General features: G+C 38.8%; 1 protein-coding gene across 1 annotated transcript in view; it reads left to right on the top strand.

The window, feature by feature from the left end:
* The first annotated feature begins 433 nt into the window (after positions 1-433).
* Positions 434-22,246, top strand: part of LOC145669849 (uncharacterized) — a 142,362-nt gene continuing 120,549 nt past the window's right edge. Inside the window, exon 1 of the mRNA XM_081738196.1 lies at positions 434-551. Within this exon, the coding sequence (XP_081594322.1) occupies positions 537-551 (15 nt within the window). The 5' untranslated portion in view covers positions 434-536. The remainder of the gene's footprint in view (positions 552-22,246) is intronic.

Here is a 22,246-nt window from a genome sequence, read left to right on the forward strand (position 1 = left end):
TATTTTTGTATACGTTCTTCAATCATGTTATAACTTATAAACCTCTAAAGAGGACACTGCCGGAGTGGTGCATTAACTAGTTATTTCCGGAACTAATTCAAGTATCGAACCAAAGACTCTACTGGATGCATGTACTAGGCATCTAACTAATGTTCCGTTTATCCGCCTAAAGTTTAAGCAGAAATTAACGTGTGCGTGTGCGTATGCTTGTGTGTAAAGTGTAACTCATTTTATGTTTTCCTTTTCTAGGAGTACCTGGAACAGGGATCGTATTAGAAGACTACATGACACTTTTCGGAGAGTTTAACGTTTCTTTATACCTTAAAACGAAAATGCTTAACCATAAAAATGGATATATTGCAATTTACTTATCACAGGGTACAAACGTCAGTACAGATAGTTTGTATTTTATCAGACTCGGCCTTATGAACGAAAAATGCAAACAACAAATAACGAGTATTTCAATTGCTCATTGTGGTAGTTTGGGTAATACTAACTTACACATTCATACTGGGGAGACAAGAAGTTGTAATATAATGAAAGAGACGAGGGTAAGTAAATATATTATTTAGAGTTCATTAGTATGTAATAGAAATCATTGTACATTTGCTGTCATGCATCAATTGATCAATTTCACCTAATCTAGTTTGTACTATTAAATTGTTCAAAATGATGAAAAGTCTAAATTATATCGAAAAGAATTCTGAATTGCACACCATAACCTAATAAATCTCATAAGTTTTGATTGCATAAGTAGAAACTCGGGGGGAATGCATTCTGGGAATATCGGGTGTTGCAAAATAAGTGTTACAACTCTTGGGAGGTGACTCCTGACACTGAGACAAGGAAAAAAGTTCTCTTGAACTTTCGGCTATCGGACATAGTTTCAGATCTACAAGGTGCCGAAAGCGTGGGAAAATGACTTTCGGACGCCAATAGTTCGGAAACTATCCAACATAAAGAGGGCGGGTAAAAAATTCACTGAAGAAGTCATACCTGCTCTATTGAATTTTGCATGTTTCACAATCCTACCATGCACGCGCAAGGGATTCCACAAAGGAACGTAGGGAGTCCCGGATAATCTGCCAAGTGAAACTTGGTCTAAATGGATATGAATTGATAGGCTTTCTACCAGGTAACAATAATTCGTTTGTATTAAGTCGATATCTAGAACAAATACAAAATGGCGGACACCTTCTTGCCCGTTGTGTGTGGTTGCATAATCGCCAGATACGGATGCCGGCCAACATTGACGTTTTGAGTATTAAGTGTAACGAATTTGTACTCAAATGTTCTAGAAAGACATCTGGAGTGTTGGTAGAGCATAACAGATGAAGCAGGTGATTCACATGTGTGGAAACACTTAACGAAAAATGCCAGAAATGCACACATACTCAGTAAACGTGAGTTCAAATCGTCGGAAATGTAAGGATTAGCGTCAAGAACATGAAAGCCATTGCCAATTCACCAATAATATTCCCTCAAACCGATGCTATATGATGTGCACGGTTGCATATCAATAAGGATGCAACAACTAAAGCCAAGTTGAAATTGTACAATTGGACTCACTAAGAAACTGGGTAAACTAAATGAATGTCACTAATGGGATCACATGATCGATATTGAAATGTGGCCAATGTGTGTGTTGATAGCAACATGTAGCTAATGGACAAATGTCAACATGTCCCACTACTACTGGGACAGCTTTCCACGTGCGAAAAATAGGAAAATAACTACTCGGGTCTTGAATCTGAGGCCGTGGGCTGCCAGTAGGAAACTGCGACCACGCGAGCAAAAGCGAGCGCTCTAGCCGTGAGGTTCGAAGGAGCCTCACTTTCTATGTACAGTAAAACCTGTCTTAAACGGACCCTTTATTAGACGGAAAACTGCCTTAAACGGAAATATTTCACGGTCCCATGAATTTTGGAGAACAAAACGTGTAAAACTCCCTTCATTACGCGGAAACTGTGTTACGCGGACAACGGAAAAAAAGTAAATATCTAACGGAAAATTCTAAGTTCCGGACTACAGCGTTTAGAAGATCTTTAGACATTCTGTGAGACATATACATTACACTGTCTGCGATAAAATGTTCGTTCTTTTCTTAAATATTTCTGGACAGTGTTGACTTTCCCCAACCACTACTCATATTCAACCCGACAAATTATCCTTAATCCCCGCAACTTAATCAAGAATCATACGGAATGTCGGAAAGAAGAAAACGAGATAGAGGAAGAAGAGGAATACGATACCGAGTTGCAAGAAGAGTGTAGAATAAATACATATCAAGATTCTCTCAGAAGTTTAAAGGAACTGCAAAAATTTGCCTTACGAAATAATGATTCTGATTCACTTAGTATAATTTCTCAGGCTAAAGTTTATGCGGAAAGTCAAGCAGCCAAGCAGCAATAAACACAGAAAACCCTGCTTGGCTATTAGAAAAATAAAGAAAACGTGTGCATAGCATATTTTGTATTCATTTTAATTTTTTTTCTGTGTGTATTTATTCGTAGAAGAAAGAAGTACTGTAATCGAACAATGTACGTATAGCAATATATTTTCTCAGTATGCCCTTTATAAGCATTTTTTTAAAGAAAGGAAAAGTCTACCTCCACTAAGCGGAAACCTGACTTTAACGGAAATTTTTGCAAGTCCCGCTCGATTCCGCTAAAGACAGGTTTCACTGTATTAATTTCTTTGAGGAGTACCCACTTTGTTTGGCAAGCGCTCTTGTACAACCTCCCGACATGCTTGTGTGTTTGATTTTGTTACTCCTACTGCACAGTTGTAAACAATCAGAGCTTTAAGACGTTTCTTCCTATTTCTCATGCCGTTTTACTTTCCATATGTATGGTGTTTCAGCTGTAGTGTTAAATCTGCCAAATCGGTTCATTTTCGTCTTTGTCTTGGCATGTGCACGTGTGTAAGATACAATTTCTGGAATTATTTTCCTATATTTCGAGTACGTCATATGTCCTACAAGACGTGGGACATCATATAAGTTTGTTATTTTTATGCTCTATCAGAATTTGAACCATGATTTCTTTTCATATGTGTCGACTGTAGAACAATGTCCCAAACAAAGAGGGACATTGATACAATCGTGTTCTAGTTATGTTCTACCAAAAGGTGCACCAGATGTAATAGCAGAATGTACAATGTTATTTTCCTAGTTTTCGCACGTGAGACGGTGTCCCAGCAGTAGTGGGACATGTTGATATTTGTCCATTAGCTACATGTTGATATCAACACACACATTGGCCACATCTCAATATCGATCATGCGATCCCACAAGTGACATTCATTTAGTTTACCCAGTTTCTTAGTGAGTCCAATTGTACAATTTCAACTTGGCATTAGTTGTTGCATCCTTATTGCTATGCAACCATGCACATCATATAGCATCGGTTTGAGGGAATATTATTGGTGAATTGGCAATGGCTTTCATGTTCTTGACGCTAATCCTTACATTTCCGACGATTTGAACTCACGTTTACTTAGTATGAGTGCATTTCTGGGCATTTTTCGTTAAGTGTTTCCACACATGTGAATCACCCTGCTTCATCTGTTATGCTCTACCGACACTCCAGATGTCTTTCTAGAGTATTTGAGTACAAATTCGCTACACTTAATACTCAAAACGTCAATGTTGGCCTGCATCCGTATCTGGCGATTATGCAACCACACACAACGGGCAAGAAGGTGTCCGCCATTTTGTATTTGTTCTAGATATCGACTTAATACAAACGAATTATTGTTACCTGGTAGAAAGCCTATCAATTCATATCCATTTAGACCAAGTTTCACTTGGCAGATTATCCGGGACTCCCTACGTTCCTTTGGGGAGTCCTTTGCGCGTGCATGGTAGGATTGTGAAACATGCAAAATTCAATAGAGCAGGTATGACTTCTTCAGTGAATTTTTTACCCGCCCTCTTTATGTTGGATAGTTTCCGAACTATTGGCGTCCGAAAGTCATTTTCCCACGCTTTCGGCACCTTGTAGATCTGAAACTATGTCCGATAGCCGAAAGTTCAAGAGAACTTTTTTTCTTGTCTCAGTGTCAGGATTCACCTCCCAAGAGTTGTAACACTTATTTTGCAACACCCGATATAATTTACTTGATACTGTTTTCCGTTCTAAAGTTTCAACCTACGAATCAATCGCATATGTCTCTCATGTTATCTTAAAATTTACGAAATTACCACAGTTTCATATATATATTTATATGTAGAAAGGAAAAATATAATGAATTTTTGAAATCAATATTCATATTTATGTTTGATTTCAACCTATTAACTTTTATCTAAAACTGTACATTGATATTTCTATTCCAAGGTAATTGATATAAGATACAGTTGCTTATCTTAAACACTTTATGACAGAAGTCAGAGTTTGAGAATATCTGATTTTTTTAATTGAATTCAAAATTAAATATCTGATTTCTGACAATTAACTTTTTACTTATAAAAGACATATTAAGATTTGTTAATAGACTACTGTGTTCATTATAGGACTCCGCAAAATCCTTATGGAAATTGGATTTCGGTGGAATCGCTTGAAACCGTGATATGTTGTAGATATTGTGATCCTGAGAAAAGAAAAACTCAATGGACATAACCACCAATAACTGGCTGTTTGGCCACTACGCGGTCATTTAAAAAAAACACACCAGAACCTGATGACAATCTGGATTTATGGTGATTATGTATAAAACAGTAAAAATACTTAGCTTTTATCATCGTATACTACAACCTGGTAAAGGAAGGTGGTGAGTAGCAGCTAACATCATTTAAGCATAGGTAACATCCCGATATTCATCAAGCGGACAAAGGAAAGACCCCGAAGTCCTACAGAAAATGACCGGCTTAATCCGAGCCTCCCGAATGTGAACAAATACTGTATCAACTGACCTAAAGTTGCTCAGTAGCCACAAATTAACAGATTTTTCAGCATTACATCCAAAACGTATCAGTTTCATTCATTTTCAGAGGAATGTAAAATATCGTTATACCCGGCTGTTTTAAAAAATGTCAACCTGTAGTGGCCAAACGGTAAATGAATGATGATTATGTTCATTAAGACATTTTCTAACACTGACAAGATCTACAACACATCACAATTTCATTCATTTTCACCGAAATAGAGAACAACTTTATACTCGGATATATTTTAAAGAAAAATGCACTGAAGTGAGCAAACGGTCAGTGATTGATGCTGGTGCTATTGAGACTTTATCTCAAGATCACAATATCTACAACATATTACGATTTCGATTAATTCAAAGAAAATCCAAATTCGATAAGAATTGTGCGGGGTCCTTTGGATGAACAAAATTAGAGATTAACCCGTAACAAAACACGTCAGAATTTTTGATACAACAACACAGGTCCGTCTCTGAGGGTCTCTCTGGAATTTACAGTCATTATTAACCGATATTTGTACTGAACAATAAAAATTGTGTATTTTTATGCTCTGTCAAAGCTTACTTACCAAATAAATGCAAATAACCGTTACAAAATTCATTACATGATAACTATTACAAATACCAAATACAATAACGAAAACTTTTTCCTATTTTGATAGTAATATATTACTATTGAAAAAACACTTTTACTATAGTCCACAGAAACTACATGATCCACATCCAATGAAATAAATGATCCTTTTTATGAAAAATACACAAAGTATAAAAAGGCAAAAATTTTAAGAAAAATACATTGTTTCTAGAAAGTCATGTTTTCAAAAGGAAAATTAAACTGTGCTATAAATTTCAATATTTGAGTTACTAGAAACTGTACCAATGACCAATAGATTTTCCATTTTCATTGTGATCAAGATTAGTTAATGTTCTTAAAACAAAAATACCAAGGTGATTTGTTTGTTTTGTACTTTTTACTTTGTACAATGGGGGCAAATCTTAACAGAACACTCATGGCCCGATCACGGTCCGATCATGGTATTTGCATCATGGTCCGATTCGAAAGCAAAGTTTTCATCAACTGTCAAATTTTCACCACTTCCTTCTTCTTTTTCCAACCACTGGATTACAAGAGTCCAAAAAGATGGACCATTTAAGCTCACAGAAAGCGAAGGACCAGAAATAACATCCATTACGTTTCAACACAGGCCCGTCTCTCAGACGGCAAGCCAAAATGAACAATTAATCATGTGACCCCTATAAGAGCTACAAACACACTACAATGAGGTTGCAACGGCAGCAGCAAAAGGAGCGATTAGGTGATAGCGCCATATAATTATACAACTGAAGAAAAGAAAAAAGCATGTGAGTGGTACTTTAATCAGTCTCGGAGACGGGCGTGTGTTGTTACGGGTTAAAATATAAAGTTAACCAAGAAAATTATGTCGCTTTTTATAGAGGTCTATATTCAATTAGCCCTCAACCCGCGAGATGAATGCGAATGAAGATAAGATGAAGGTCAGTTGTTGGTGCGGGTATATCCAATTTAATACCTGGTTGTGACAGTTCAGTTACACCGCAACCTTGATTAAGGACAGTGTGATCAGTAGACCTGTGCTGTTACAGGCGTGTGTTGTTACCGCGAGTTGAATGCGAATGAAGATAAGACGAAGGTCAGTTGTTGGTGCGGGTATATCCATCTTAATACCTGGTTGTGTCAGTTCAGTTACACCGTGACCTTGCTTAAGGACAGTGTGATATGGAACCTGTGTTGTTCGGGTTAAAATATAAAGTTAACCAAGAAAGTTATGTCACTTTTTATAGAGGTCTGTGTTCAATTAGCCCTCAACCCGCGAGTTGAATGCGAATGAAGATAAGACGAAGGTCAGTTGTTGGTGCGAGTATATCAACCTAATACCTGGTTGTGTCAGTTCAGTTACATCGTGACCTTGATTAAGGGCAGTGTGATCATGGGGCCTCCACAGAGCATGGTAAGGGCGTGAAATCTGTACGAGTTCAAACTGGAGTCAAACGCCCCTGCAGCGGCCGGAAGATATACCAGGCCAGTTGTCGAAAATGTCGTAACTACGCGAACAGTGCTGCAGTGATTTAACAAGTTCAAGGAAGGTAGCGAAACACTCGAAGATGCACCACGTGCCGGAAGACCAACACATGTAAAAAAAATGAAGATCTTCAGGCAGTAATTGAGGCGAACAGTGGCTAGACATGTGAAGAACTGGACCTACAATTCAGTGTGAGTAGAGAAACCATTCGGCAGCACCTCCATCAACTTGGGAAGTACGACAAGTTGAGTCGGTCGGCCCTACATGCTCTGACACCGGGCCAGGTGGAAACACTAGCAGACACCTGTGTTTCTTTGCTGTCTCGTCTGAGGAAGGAGCCATTTATGGACAGGGTATTGAAATGTGATGAGAAGTGAATCCTGTACGAAGCTCCGCGGTGACGCATCATTGGTCAACATCCATGAACCGGTTTCAAAACAGCTGATAACAAGGTCCTCCTATGATGAACTGCTCGAGGGTTGCTGGAGTGCTCGCGATATCGTGCATTCGGAACTCCTACCAGCTGGTCAAAGCATCAATGCAACTGTGTATTGTGAGCAGTTGAGGAGTGTTTAAGAAAAACTCAAAACTCTGGAACCAGCATTTCTGAATCCGAAAGGGATTCTCCATTTAGAGAACGCTAAATTCCACGTGGCTAGGATGACCTGGAACACCATTCTACGCCTTGGATGGGAAACACTATTGCATGCGCCACACTCCCCGAACATTGTACCGTCCGATTATCACATGTTGCATTCCTTCGACAATCAACTTAGAGGACAGCGGTTCAAACCCCACCAGAGGTGCAACAGGAACTTGATACTCTCTTCGCTTCATGTCCCACCAAGTTCTTCCGCAATGTATCCATCGGCCTTCCAAAACTTTGGCAGAAGGTCGTCGATACTGATGGGGACTACTTTTTGATGTACTTGCAGGCGCGTCTTAAGTCACATATCGATGTTCGAAGGTGATGGGTGGAAAAGCGACAGAACTTTCTTGGTTATCTTTATAAGAAACGTTATTTAATACTTAAATCATGGAAAATGAAATTAAATTAAATCATTGAGTTTTACGTCTCACGGTTATGCAGCGTGGAATAAAGATGACAATGATGATACCAAATGAATGAAATGTAGAAAGTATGAACAAACGGAGAGCTCCGAGAGAAACAACGATTGTGGTGTTTGCACACTACCAAGCCTACTTGGTTCGAGCTGGGATCGAATCAGAGACAGGGTGCACCAGATGTAAAGGCTATACCACTCACCTTCGCGATCCATTGAAAATTCGTGGTTAACTATGAAGTTATACACGTGTAAAGCTATACGTGTGTATATTATGAAGTATATACAGTGGTGCTATTCAGCCAGTTCTCACCGGTTCGCTAGAACCGGTTGTTAAAATATTTCGAGTTCGCAGAACCGTTTCTTATACTCTGACATTACAACGTATTTTACAGTTATAGCCAGGAACATTAAATTGTAATTTATCTTTGTTTTTACTCTGCACATTCATACAGATATAGGGTTAAAAGTAAATGATCTATCAGAACAAGATGTAAGCAATTATTGTTTAATCTCAAATGTTCAGATATCAAGAATAAGAAGTAGGATCTCGAGAGTATTATGGGGAGGGTTAGATATATTTGAAAGGAGTACATATCATTATGAACAATTGTCGATCCATTGCTGAATTTGCTAACCGTCTATCTTGTATCTTGGATAATTCATTTCCAAGATATTCGTAGTGCTACGTAATTTCGTCAGAACACTTTGTATTAGAATACTTAGGTCCCTAATTCTCCCTTGTGGTACCCAGTAAAAAATTTCGTTTTGTCTATTTTCTATTGTTTCTTTGTTTCCTGAGCTATCTATCCATCTACACTTTCTCTCTCTCTCTCTCTCTCTCTCTCTCGATATATATATATTGTTATGTGTTTTGAGAGATTGTCGTTGTGTTTTGTGTACACTTTCTTTCGTGAAATTGTATTTGAGATCACTTCTGTATTCTCCACCCAGTATGTCGAGTTGGTGCTGAGCCCAACTCTTTTAAGCCTCAGTAGCGGAACGTCTTAGCCTTTACTGGTTCGAAGATGATGAGAAAGTGCACTAAAATGTCTCAATAATGGGGGGAAGACTTGTATCTCAGAGGTAGAACATGTTCTAGAAATCGAAACCCAGGTAACTCATGAAGACTGTGAACTGAATCCAGATACGGAGGGATAGCATGACTAAATTAAAGAGACCATTTCCATCATAAATTTTATTTATAAAAAAATAAAGAGAAAAATGAAAATACAAAGAATTTTACAATTCGGAAATTTGAAAATACAAGCTTAAAGTATTATCAAATGACATGTATGGGCACAGCCCCTACATTACAAACTGGGTGCTAAAGGTTACCACGTTTAGCCGCAATTTATTGAAAATAATAATTTTGATGATTTGTACTTGCAACTTGCATTGGGCAAAAGGGGGAGTGGTAAAATCCAAAGTGGATATTTGGTCTCATTTTTAAGTCGCAACTTAATGTCAATTTCTAACAAGTCTCGAATGCTCGTCCCCTATCAAGGGAGCTTAGAAAAAACAATCGCATACCTGATCTTATAACGACCGTCCGGAGCGAAGATCCAATTACACTAGACGAAAGCCGGAAACGAACAACCTAAGCTCGGCTACGGGCCTCGCCTATAAAGCGACCTCGTCCCACGCATTTTCTGCTAGTTTCTGACGTAGCTCGAGAGCTGCGTCACGAGCCTTGACGAGTTTGGAGAAGCTTTTCACGCGCATGCCCAATAGTGGCCAAGACTTCGAGTTTTATATGATTTTCTTCATCAGGCCGGGGCGGAAGTACCTATTTTACATTTACTGTTACATCTTAATTTCACGTTCAGCTCCAAATACATAATGTTTATATGTACTTATTGCTTGCGTGATGTTCAATAAGTTTACAGCCGCGACCAAGCACTGTGATTTGGGCAAATCAAAGCCAGGGTTATAACACTATTACATGCGTGTGGGTTGACGTCAATGAGCCATCAGATTGCTAATAAAATCAAAGCCTCACTTGACTCCGTTCTCCCTTTCTCTCTTTCTCTTCGACACACAATTAGAAAAGCGCGAGCGTCTCACCCCATAATTTGAGTCCGGCTTTGGACTTCGACGCTTAACTGTGTAACAATTATCTGCCGACCTCATTAAGTTATCCGCCGACCTCATTAGGTTAGCTCACCGTACTGCCACGTCTCACCATGACACTTTATGTAACAATTACGTCAGCAAATAACCTCTCCCCACGACCCTGCCCGGACAAGTCCTTCAAAACTTAAATTTAGACATACATTTACATTGTCGCTCCAATTCCACTTAGTAAAATACCAAAAATTTAGGTTTGAATTTGGTTCGCCAGTTCATCATGCTTCATTCCAGAAACTAGCACTGATGTACGTAAATATGATCGTCTTAATTAAACAAAGTTTATTTTAGTAATTCTCCATCGGTTTTGCATAATGTTACCAACTGGCGATGCGGTGCAGCTTTCAGTAGCGTAGCGTGATATTCCGAAATGAGGATGCCAAAGTTAGTCACTTGTGCGATACAATACTACTGCCATCAGCAATACATAGCTATTTCGAGGGGAAATATAGGATTATAAAAAATTAGGGGGCAGGCCCCCTTAATTGCTGGCCTGGTGGGCATACGTTATAAGCCAATAAGCAATTCTCTCAGCTCCTTCTTGTCACTACCGTTGTGACGAGAAAACTCGGCCCTACTGTTGTGGAAACACTGTTTGCAGTATAATTTCCACTACTTCTCTCTCGTGGGCAGCTTCTTTCTCTGCATATCATACTTCAATCTCGTTCTTTAAAAAAATGCGCCTAGAAATTTGTCATCTTAGGTCCGGACTTCAGATGCCCGTTTGTGAATATGGGGCTGAATGTGCATATCATTTGAAGATGCAAATAAAAGCAGTTAAGACAACTCTGGGGGCCTATATCTGTATGCATATTTCTTTGTCAGATATCGAGATACTGAAGGGCCCAAGCAATCTTTGCGAGGGGAGGAGCGTGCTGGCTTTCTTGACCTACCAGATCGGTGACCTTGACTTTTCTTGGCTTTATATTACCGGTATGCTTGTGTCTATGAGTCCTCTCAAAGAGTTTCTGGCTACGCCACTGGGCATACTATGTATTTATGATGAAGATCGATAGTTTAGCTTTAATTACAATCACAATTACGATGTACGTATTTAATTACTATTAAAGCATAACTATTTTTATACTATCATTTACATAAGCGGCATACTTTAAAAGCTCGTTGAACTAACCATTTCTGTTTTATTCTATTTCCTTGACGTTAGTTCTCGTACGTTCTATACAGAAACCATAGCTTGGTTCTAAATAGATAAGAGTTGGTAATACTTGCGAATACGCCAGCTTATATCTAAAGCAAATGTTGGGTTGAAAGGGATGAAAAGGGGTAAGAAACAAGTAGTTGGGCATGCACATTCGACAGAAAGCAGAAGAAAACAGATGCTTGCAGTAGGCCTGGATGCCCAAAGAACATAGCATACGACAAGAGGAAGGACACAAAATGTGGATCTGAGTGACGCACGTGCGCAGGTTCCGCTTGTCAAAACAAGGCGAGAGACCACATGCAGAAGATAGCACTGGAAATAGTTGTGATAAATACAAGCAAACAACTTATATATAATTAAATACGTACTTTTTCTTATTAAGAGGGGATGCCGGCATACCGGCGTTCTTTTATGCTACCCCGCAGGCAGCTTTATTTATTAGCCCAACAACAAGTTTCTTGCATTTATATTTCTTTACCAGCAAATAGACTTTTGGATCTTAAATAATCATTGTTGGGGTGTAAACTTGAGTGAGTACATACGATACGAACTATTGCGCAAAAGTCACTAACCAGCTTGTGCTAGATGGTATACCGGTACTATAAAGATAAGTTGGTGCTGCCATTGCGCATTTGGCGGATAACTCGGTAACACGTCGGACTTAAACGAAGAAAAACGGGTGCAAATGGAAGTCCAAATTTAAGATCTTACGGGTGCGCCGCACCCAAAATATTATTTGTGTGGGTACCGCAGCCGCAAACTTAGTCGGCGCGCATGAACATGAATGCTAACCGAGTTAGGGCAGGAGCGCAGAGCGACCGACTGATAGCGAAGGTGGGTATACATATAAACAAGGATATTGCAAGCAATATATGACATCAAATTTCTTTGCATGTTGAATAATGTATTTGTACATTACTAAAGACGTTGTAGGTAATATCTCGACGATGTACCAAATGAAGTTTTGTATCGACGAATCAGATTTAGCAATTTTACGGGTGAATTGGTTAATTTATTTTAATATCTAATGAAAAATGAGTGAAAGTCATGTGATGATAATAGTTGAAGTTCAGAAAGTGTCTGTTGTTGTTTTATGTTTTTATGTAAGCGGCATTACATATGGGGGCGGAAGGGTCTACTTGGCGGAGATGTACACTTGTTATGATTTTGTGGCGGGAAAGCACTATGGGAATATCGCATACATGTCAAGGTTCTGACACTCGTGCTTGAATTTTATCAAATTATAACCTAACCTAATGTAACTTAACCAACCTGGCTTGCTAGGTGGCCACTACAGTAGTGTATTACAACAAACAGTGCAGAAAGTGTATTTTATGTTTACACGTGAGGAACTTTTAGTATGAAAACAATGCCAAGTGCAATTGAAACTCGTATCATCACCACAAACCCAATTGTTTGCAACACTCTCGCTACACGATAGCAGCAATCAATAGTTTTTATTGTAAAATTTGCAGAGTAACCTAACAAATTTAATGTAAGAGTAGGAACAATTCTAGTTTATGACATACAAAGTTGATTCTGATTACATAAGTCTGATTTTCTTCTTCGATTTATTATTTTTCATTTCGCGCTTATTGATGCAGTATTTAATACACAAAGGAATATTCAACCCAAATAAAGCAAAATTGCAAAGATTTAATATACCTGTAGGCCTGTTAAATTAACGAATGGAGTAGTGTATGCAGTATAATACAGTAAAGTGCCGTAAACTATAATTTTACGTTTATTCGATTGTCTACTGTAATCTATACGTAATCTACATTACACCTTTTCCCGTGTAGACTATGTAGACAACCACTATCAAATGTAAGGAACGAATTTCGTTGCTCGTTTGTTCATATTTCCTCATTCAGTTGTTTTGCTTCGGTGCAACGAAAGATTAGGGAAACGACTAATATATAAAAAGTAGAGGGAATTATCTAATCTGTATGTTTACTCTGCTCTGCACATACCACTTCGTTAGATTTTCCACTTCGAGCACTGCTTTTATAATGAAACTTACAAAACTAATTCTCACCTGTGGGCTTTCAGTTTTGAATCTGCTGTATTTGCCATATTTTACAAAATGCATAATATTTTTCATTTTCCTTCATCAAAACGAAACTAAGTATTCGAAAGTTACTATTCGCTGGTCTAGGCATTTCATTTTGTGCGCAATTTCTCAAGGTAACGACAAAAGAAAGCTCGTTTATTGTCCACGCTATATTAAATTACGTGTTGTTGATATATTCTACATAGTCTACGTTGTTTACATTGTCTACGCATAGTTGACATGTAAACGTAAACTATCATTTTTTACGCGTAGACGCACATCTCTGGTATAATATAGCTAGCCTAAGAGGGTGTCTTGCAGCAAGGTAGAATCTTTGAAGATAAATCACACCATCTCTACTAGGTGACGACTAGAAACTAAATTCCTTCAATTCACAAACTGTAGTTAATAAATAAGTCAATAATAAAATAAATAATATATTGAATTAGTGCAAATATGCTACTTTAATCGGTCCATTGTAGTAACGACAGATTTTTATTGACACAAATATCATTCACTCTTTCTTGCTTTAGGAACAATTGAAATAAACACAGTAACTCCATTTATATCCACATAAACATGCAAATTATTGATGTAATCTTCTGTAAGCAATCCTGCCTCAAAACGTTGTAAAATATCCAAAACAGTCCTACAAGCGAAAACGAATACATAATTTATTATCGTTGAAGTACTCAAAAGGATTTTGCCTGTGTCTCATTATTCCTCAAGGTCGGATAGCATATTCTATCTCTTCCAGTACTTCAAACTCATCTAATATAGCCAAATCGTTTGCAAGCATATTCACTCTACTCGCAGCTGATTACGACGTTAACAAGAATTAATCTCCCGTTTTGGATGGTTAATCTTTACCTGACGATTTGGCGAGATAATCTTCAGATCACTGTTGGTGCAACACATTATCCTCACTTTCATTATTAACTTTAATCCCTATCCACGGATTAATTCTCGGTTGGTGCAACTGAGCATAAGAATCGAAAGATATTAACCCCACTGATTTGAAACACGAACTCTCAGTATTATCCGCTATAATTAAGCCTAAAAGCTCACCGGAACGACTTTAAAATTAATTAGGGTACATGACTTTCCTCCCAATGTCAGTGTTGCACTTACCTTACCAGTAACAGTAGCAAGTGGAGAAAGAAGTTTCTCGAAACTTAAGCTTATCAAAAATCACGTATCTATCTTCTTCCATGAACGGAACACGCTTGAGTGGTCTAGCGATGATATCAATAGAACAAGAACTGGCTGAAATATTTGACTACGTAAATGTGATAAAATAATTTTCTGACCTCAAATCAAGATAAGTTTTTTTCAATTAAGAGATGTTAAGTTTGTGTATATTGTTTTAGTACATTTTAAGGCTTAGGCTAATCACTTAGTTTTGCTGTAATATCTTATTCACTATATTATCTTCATGCTCCATTCTCTATTGGAAACACCTTTTGATACAAAAAAATATTAAAATTCTTAGTCGTGACTAAAGCATTTTTTTAATTTTCTGTGTGAACTGCTGTATATCACAAATATACAGCGAAATCGAGCATACTGAATATTGTGTTATGTATGGAGTCGTTTAAATGTTACGTAAGCATTAGAGAGAGGTAGATACTTTTTTATTTACTTTTATAATATTTCATAAATGTTTTTAAATAGAACACCTTACTTTTTCGTGACACTTTATCGTCTTCTATCAAAATAAGGTTTGCAGATTACAGGGGTGGCATGTGAAAGTACCGTCCAGGCGCCTAGAGTGGCGAAACTACTAGCTCCGTCCCTGGTAGTCCAGCCCTGGTAGTAGGGAGCCAAAGATCCAGCTTCAAAAGTTTAAATGGAAATATGGGGCGAGTTCTTCCTCGATCGATAGATCTTTAAAAACTAATGAGAGTGTGGTAAAATATTTTTCATATTGGTCATCGTTTTCAAAGTGGCCGCCAAAACATTGTGTTTATATCACTTAAAACGTCCAGTACCACTAATATGAAAACGATTGGAGATAAATTAACAGAACAATAAATGAAACGGAAAAATGCCCTGGAACACATCGAATGATGTGGTAGCTCCAGGTCCATACCTGATGGCGGCCCAGGGACAACTTCAAAATATTAAATGTAAACCCGAGTGAAACTTCGTTCGATAAACCTGCATAAACTAAACAGCATTGTGGCAAAAGATTGTTCAGATGGGTCACTGTGTTCAAAATGAGCAGCAAGATATGGTACCAGTATGACATTAAACGTCCAATGCCTATAGGATAAAAACAGTTAAAGACAAATGAATATAACAAAAATGTGAATAGGAAAGTAGAGAGGATATTTATCATTCTACGGCTAGAGAATGTTGTAATAGAGGGATAGATGATTAAGATAAAAGTACTATAATGCAAAAGAATATCTCTTCAACAAGGGCGCCCATGGGGGGTGCAAAGTAGGGGAAATTGTACTTCAGAAGGTCGAAAACCCAATAGAATTTTTAAAGAATAGTTACCGCTGAATTTGAGACTACATTTGAAATATTGCGTATGCTTGCCCCCTCCTGGAAACCATAACATGGATACGTTTGCTCTCGAGTCTCCCTCTGTAAGTGAGTGAAGCAGGACGGAACGCTGAAATTTCAAATGAGAGCTTAGTTTTAGCAAATTGAATCTTTGAAATGTATTTTTATAACAGATAGAAGTCTCTCTAATTATAGTAGGGGAGCTTAAGGGGAAAAAATGGCCAAACCCTGCACTTTGTGTTAAAAAGGTGCCACTTGGATATGTTGTTCCCCTGATTCAACTAAGCAGGAATCGAAGTGGCCCCACTCCGACAGGTGGACAGAATCCAATATGACGGCTATCAAAGATGTCCGCCCCTGCGAATTCATAGTGTTGGTTTTAGAGTCCTATATCTCCTTAACTAGTAGTCCAATCTTCACGATTCAAAAACTAAACGACGTACAAGATAACAGGGTCTAATAAATTATCAAAAGTTTTTTACCTAACACTGAAATTAATCTCTACAGAAATTATAGTCCAGGAAATCTAAAGCAATTTTACCCTCAACCTGGGCAAAATTGCAACCTTTAGTTTTACACCTGTATTTTGTTTAGGTACCTCACCTGATGAAAATATCCAAAATCCGACAAAATCGGACCACGGGAACACCCCCAAAAACGGTTTCAAAATGGCGGACCATGTTTTTTTGAAAAAATCGTAGACCTTTACGTTGGAGGCCCTAGTAGCCCTCTTAATTGACACAGAGACATGAATGATACCTCGTTGGAACGCTCATAGACCACAAATTGCAACGAAGTGACTTTTGTACCCATCATGCCCAACCCGTAGAAGAAGAAGAAGAAGAAAGATGATTTTTGTTTTTTTAATTAATATTTCTTGGAACCTGGCAACACTGTACTTCCTCATACTCCGCCAGAAAAATTCCTACGCGTAGACTAGACATTGGTGACAATAATATAAAGAAATGAAAGACGTAGGTTCAACAGTAAGGGAGATAAAAATTCGGAACCGCGGACAAAGGAGGGTCACTGTATATTTATTACTGTGGTCTAATTTCTGTTTCTTAGATCTAGCATCTTCCCTAATTGACATAGAGACATGAAGCATACCGCGTTGGAAAGCTTATGGAACCCCCTTGCCAACGACGTATCGTTTGTGCCCTCTGTGCCCAACCTGTAGAAAAAGAAGAAGAAGAAACCTTGAAAAAATTGCGAAAATCTACACTTTTACCTTTCTTGGGCTCTGGCAACCCTGATAATCGTGGGTATAGGGGGCACAAACGATACGTCGTTGGAAATGGGGTTCCATAAGGTTTTCTACATATCATAGTCTTGCATGAACCTAGGCATTGAAGAACCATGGCTGATTCTCTTACACGTTTGTGTATCATCTGCAGAAGCCTAGATCCTGACAACCTCATTACACTTCAAGAAAAGGGAGCTGAAGGAGTGAACAATGCCAGTAAGGCTCGCGGTAGTAACATTCTCGCCGCTACAAGTATGGTGGTTCATGTCTCTTGTCGCAAACGTTACATTGATAAAAAAGATTGCGATTACCCTAAAAAGAAAAACGTCATCGCCGATTCAAGAACGAGTTACTCTCTCGTCGGATGGGTCCTTCAACAGCAACAGTGACTGCCTGTTTTGCGGAACGCCTGTCTTATTTGTGACCGTCACGTGTTGAAATCAGAAAATGTGCGAGTGAAAACACAAGCATTGCCACACAGCATTTTAAAGTGTTGCAATGAACGAAACGATACCTGGTCACAAACTGTCCGAGGTCGAATTGAGTACTTCTCATCTGATCTTCCTGCAGGAGATTGTGTCTATCACAGATCATGTAGTATCAACTTTCGAACAGGTAAAGCAATTCCTCAACAATACTGCACCGATAATCAGTCAGCGTCAAAAAAGTTCCGGGCTGGCCGACCTACAAATGATGAGAGAATCCGAGCATTTCAGCGCATCTGTAGTTATTTGGAAGCAACTTACTCTGGGAGAACTTGTTACAAAAATGGGCACATTTCTTGTAGGGACTGATCACATTGCATATGACAGACTGCACATGAAACGTCAACTAATGGAGTACTTCGGTGAAAAAATTATAATTTCTAGTGACAGTGGAAGAAACGACTTCACTTCGAGAAACTGCCAATCACATTCTACGGGCATATCGTGATTTACGACGAGAGTATGATGAAGAAAAGGATAAAAAATAGAATAATAGAAACAGTAGCTCGACTGATCAAAAGCGACATAAAATCCAATCTACAAACTGGAAGTGATACATATCCTTCACCAAGCGACTTGACCATTCAGCAATTCCTTCAGTACATTGCACCTAGCCTTAAACTATTCTATGCCATACTTTTTGCCGGAAAGGACAATGAAACCAAAATAGCATCGATTGGCCAGTGTTTGATGCAAGCAGCCAGACCAAGAGATATGTTAGCTCCTCTGCAGTTAGGTGTTGCTGTGCAGCTGCACCATCACTATCGATCGAAACACCTGATTGACACGCTGCATCATCTGGGATTTTGCTCTTCATACACGGAAGTGCAGCGGTTTGAACGCTGTGCTGCAAGTACATTTGGTAATCGTGTGATCGAAATGTCAGCAGACCAGACTCTCCTCTTTGCAGCGGATAATGTAGACCATAATCTCCAAACGCTGAGTGGTTTAGGCACATTCCATAGTATGGAAATGTGGGTGGCCATTACTCCATCCACTACTACCAGTCTAACCATCCTTCGGAAGCCCGTCTCTGATGCTGATGTGAAGTCCCTTGCCAGTGTTCCCATTCACGCATACACTGAAGCCAGGGCTATTCTTGAAAAGATCAACTGTGAACTGGTAGCAGCACCATCACCGAAGAAAGCTCCCTGGATATTTTGCGGAAACTTTCCTGGCACTTTCCGTCACGCACACCTAACTGGTCAGGAATGATGCAGGCCATTCACGCAGATCCATCTCTTCATCATTCAGGGAAATCCACTCCGATTATTAACCTCCATCTATCTGATATGTCATGCATCTATTCCACTTCAGTGTATCTGAATAATCTTGCGAGAAAATATAAAGTTACACCAATCATCACCTTAGACCCACAGCTGTTTTGGAAAGCTTCACGTATCCTGCATGACAGAGCACAAAACACCAGTATTAAGGACACGATTCTCCTGTTGGGCTCATTTCATACACTGATGAACCTTCTAGGAGAAATTGGTTCCCTGATGGATGATTCAGGCTTACGTAAAATCTTGCATGAGCTTTATGGAGAAAATTCGGTTGTACATATGTTAAGTGGCAAGTCCGTAGCAAGAGCCTTCCGTGCGCACATGATGGTTGACCTCGCATTAAGTGCATTGCTTGTGGAAAATGTTTTTCTGCAGACCGATAACGGAACACACAGAACTATCAACGATGCTTACTCTCTCTACCAGAGTCTGATGTCGGGTGAGATTACTGTAACTGGAGCTAGTTCTTCACCTCTTCTTCAAGAAGCCCGAGAAAAAATAGAAGCACGAAAGTCAGAACTTATTAACACATCAAAAACAAGTCAGTTGTGGCTTGCATACCAGCGCATGTTGACTACAGCAAGGAAACTTGTGGCAGCAGACCGAACAGGAAGCTGGGAGGATCACCTTGATGCTATAGCAGAGTGCATTCCCATATTCGCTGCAGCAGGACACTTGAATTATTTGAAGTCGACGTGCTTGTACCTGCAAACAATGTTAACGCTGCCATCGGTTAATCCAACAGTTCACGAAAGCTTTCAAAAATGCGTTCGGAGTTATTAGAAGAAGCAACTGATATTGGGCTGGGTTGTCCTCTGATCTAGTCATAGAGCAGGTTCTGATGAGATCGCTAAAGTCCACTGGAGATCTAACCCATGGGAGTGGAATGCCGGAGATACAACGATCTTTGTGGGTGCTCTCAATGCCAGCATGCTCCGAGTACAATCTGGAGATGCAAACTCTTACTCACACAGCATATGTCACTAGCGAACAACATAAAGAAGCCGAAACGTCAAGAATGTCATGTGATATCAGTGACACACATCGCATTCTTGCAGAAGTGCAGCCCATTTCACCATTTGACGGAGACAAATCGTTGAGAAACATTGCCACTGGCGTCACAGCGGATTCCTCGGTCAACTTCCATAATTTATTTTAGTTGGAGAAGAGCTTGCGAAGAAACTATTTGGCAAAGACCTGTTCACTGTGAAGTGGAAACGTGCAGATAAAGTCAAAACTCTAGCATCCACGAGTAGTGTTAAAATCAGCAGCGATATCTCCGTCGATTCGAATCTTTTGTTTCAAAGACTGTTAGTTGTCACTAATGCAGGCAGCACATCTTTAGAGGAGACCTTAGCGCATGAATTATGTGCCTACCCACCAGCTTTATTTGAGTCACCCAGCATGATGCATAAGGCAGACAAAGCCCCACTGGCCCATGCGATACTAGAGTTCAGCAAGCAGCAAACCGCACAGTTTGAAGAAACGGAGCCAAACAATATTCTGTATGTCTTAGACGGAGGATCTTTGTTACATAGACTACCATGGTGTAAAGGCAGTTTGTACGACAATATCGCTGCATCATTTGCTGAGTATACGGTTCGTAAATATGGCACATCAACCATCGTGTTTGATGGGTATGGAATTTGCTCACCATTGTTCATTGCAACTGTGCTACCGTGTGTGCAAGAACGTATTGTACTTGCAGAAAGCATGCCCTTCGAAGACTCCCAAAATATTTCGTCTTCCCATTCTTTTGCTTTAGAATATCTTTGCTTTATATATAGATGTTATGTTTCTATAAAACGAATTGTCTTGTACACTGTATTATGGTATGACCTTCTATTTGCTATTGCTTGTGGTGTATGCCAAGAAACTGAATGTTTTAACTGTTTAAATGAATATGGTGAGGACAGTGTTAGCGTAGGCAATGGCGATATAGATGTGTAATTTGCCTCCCAAAGTCTTTCGTTATTCCCATTCTTTTGCTTAAGAATATTTTTGTTTTATGTATAGTACTTATATTAAAGCGACCTTTGATTTAAAGAAAGAAACAATTTTCATGCATAGAACGATTATCAGGGTTGCCAGAGCCCAAGAAAGGTAAAAGTGTAGATTTTCGCAATTTTTTCAAGGTTTCTTCTTCTTCTTTTTCTACAGGTTGGGCACAGAGGGCACAAACGATACGTTGTTGGCAAGGGGGTTCCATAAGCTTTCCAACGCGGTATGCTTCATGTCTCTATGTCAATTAGGGAAGATGCTAGATCTAAGAAACAGAAATTAGACCACAGTAAAAAATATACGGTGACCCTCCTTTGTCCGCGGTTCCGAATTTTTATCTCCCTTACTGCTGAACCTACGTCTTTCATTTTTTTATATTATTGTCACCAATGTCTGCTCTACGCGTAGGAATTTTTCTGCCAGAGTATGAGGAAGTACAGTGTTGCCAGGTTCCAAGAAATATTAATTAAAAAAACAAAAATCAACTTTCTTCTTCTTCTTCTTCTACGGGTTGGGCATGATGGGTACAAAAGTCACTTCGTTGCAATTTGTGGTCTATGAGCGTTCCAACGAGGTATCATTCATGTCTCTGTGTCAATTAAGAGGGCTACTAGAGCCTCCAACGTAAAGGTCTACGATTTTTTTAAAAAAAAAAAACATGGTCCGCCATTTTGAAACCGTTTTTGGGGGTGTTCCCGTGGTCCGATTTTGTCGGATTTTGGATATTTTCATCAGGTGAGGTACCTAAACAAAATACAGGTGTAAAACTAAAGGTTGCAATTTTGCCCAGGTCAAACCGTATTTTGACTCGACTATTATTTAATTTGGAACTTTACATTTCTTATGATAGAGTTTATTCATATTTTTTAAATAACAAGTACTGCTGGGATTATCGAAAAAGATGTCGTATAACGTGTTAAAGAGTGTTAGATTATTTTTCGTTTGGTGTATAGTTCATTCAGATTGGTTAACAAACAACGAAATTATGATAATTTAAAGGTTTACGTTGAGTCGACTGATTTTCCCAAAAATCGAACGAGAGTTCATTTACCGTAATAAAACATCACTGATGGATGCTGCAATGTACGAAATAAGTTATTCTCTTGCGATGTGTTCTTCATAAGTCCCATTTTCAGCAGAGCACAAGACAGCCTGACCCAGCCCGTTTATATGAATCCAATATGGCGACCATTAATTATGATCCATAAATATAAGTCTTTTTCGAAATATTGAATGAAGTATCTAGATTTATAAACAAGTACGACAAAGTAATAACATGTTTCGAAATACATTAAAGGAATCGGATAGAACTGAGTGTTTAA

This window comes from Thermobia domestica, chromosome 14 (assembly GCF_964235325.1).
Source record: "Thermobia domestica chromosome 14, izTheDome1.hap1.1, whole genome shotgun sequence".
NCBI classification, from domain to species: Eukaryota; Metazoa; Arthropoda; class Insecta; order Zygentoma; family Lepismatidae; genus Thermobia; species Thermobia domestica.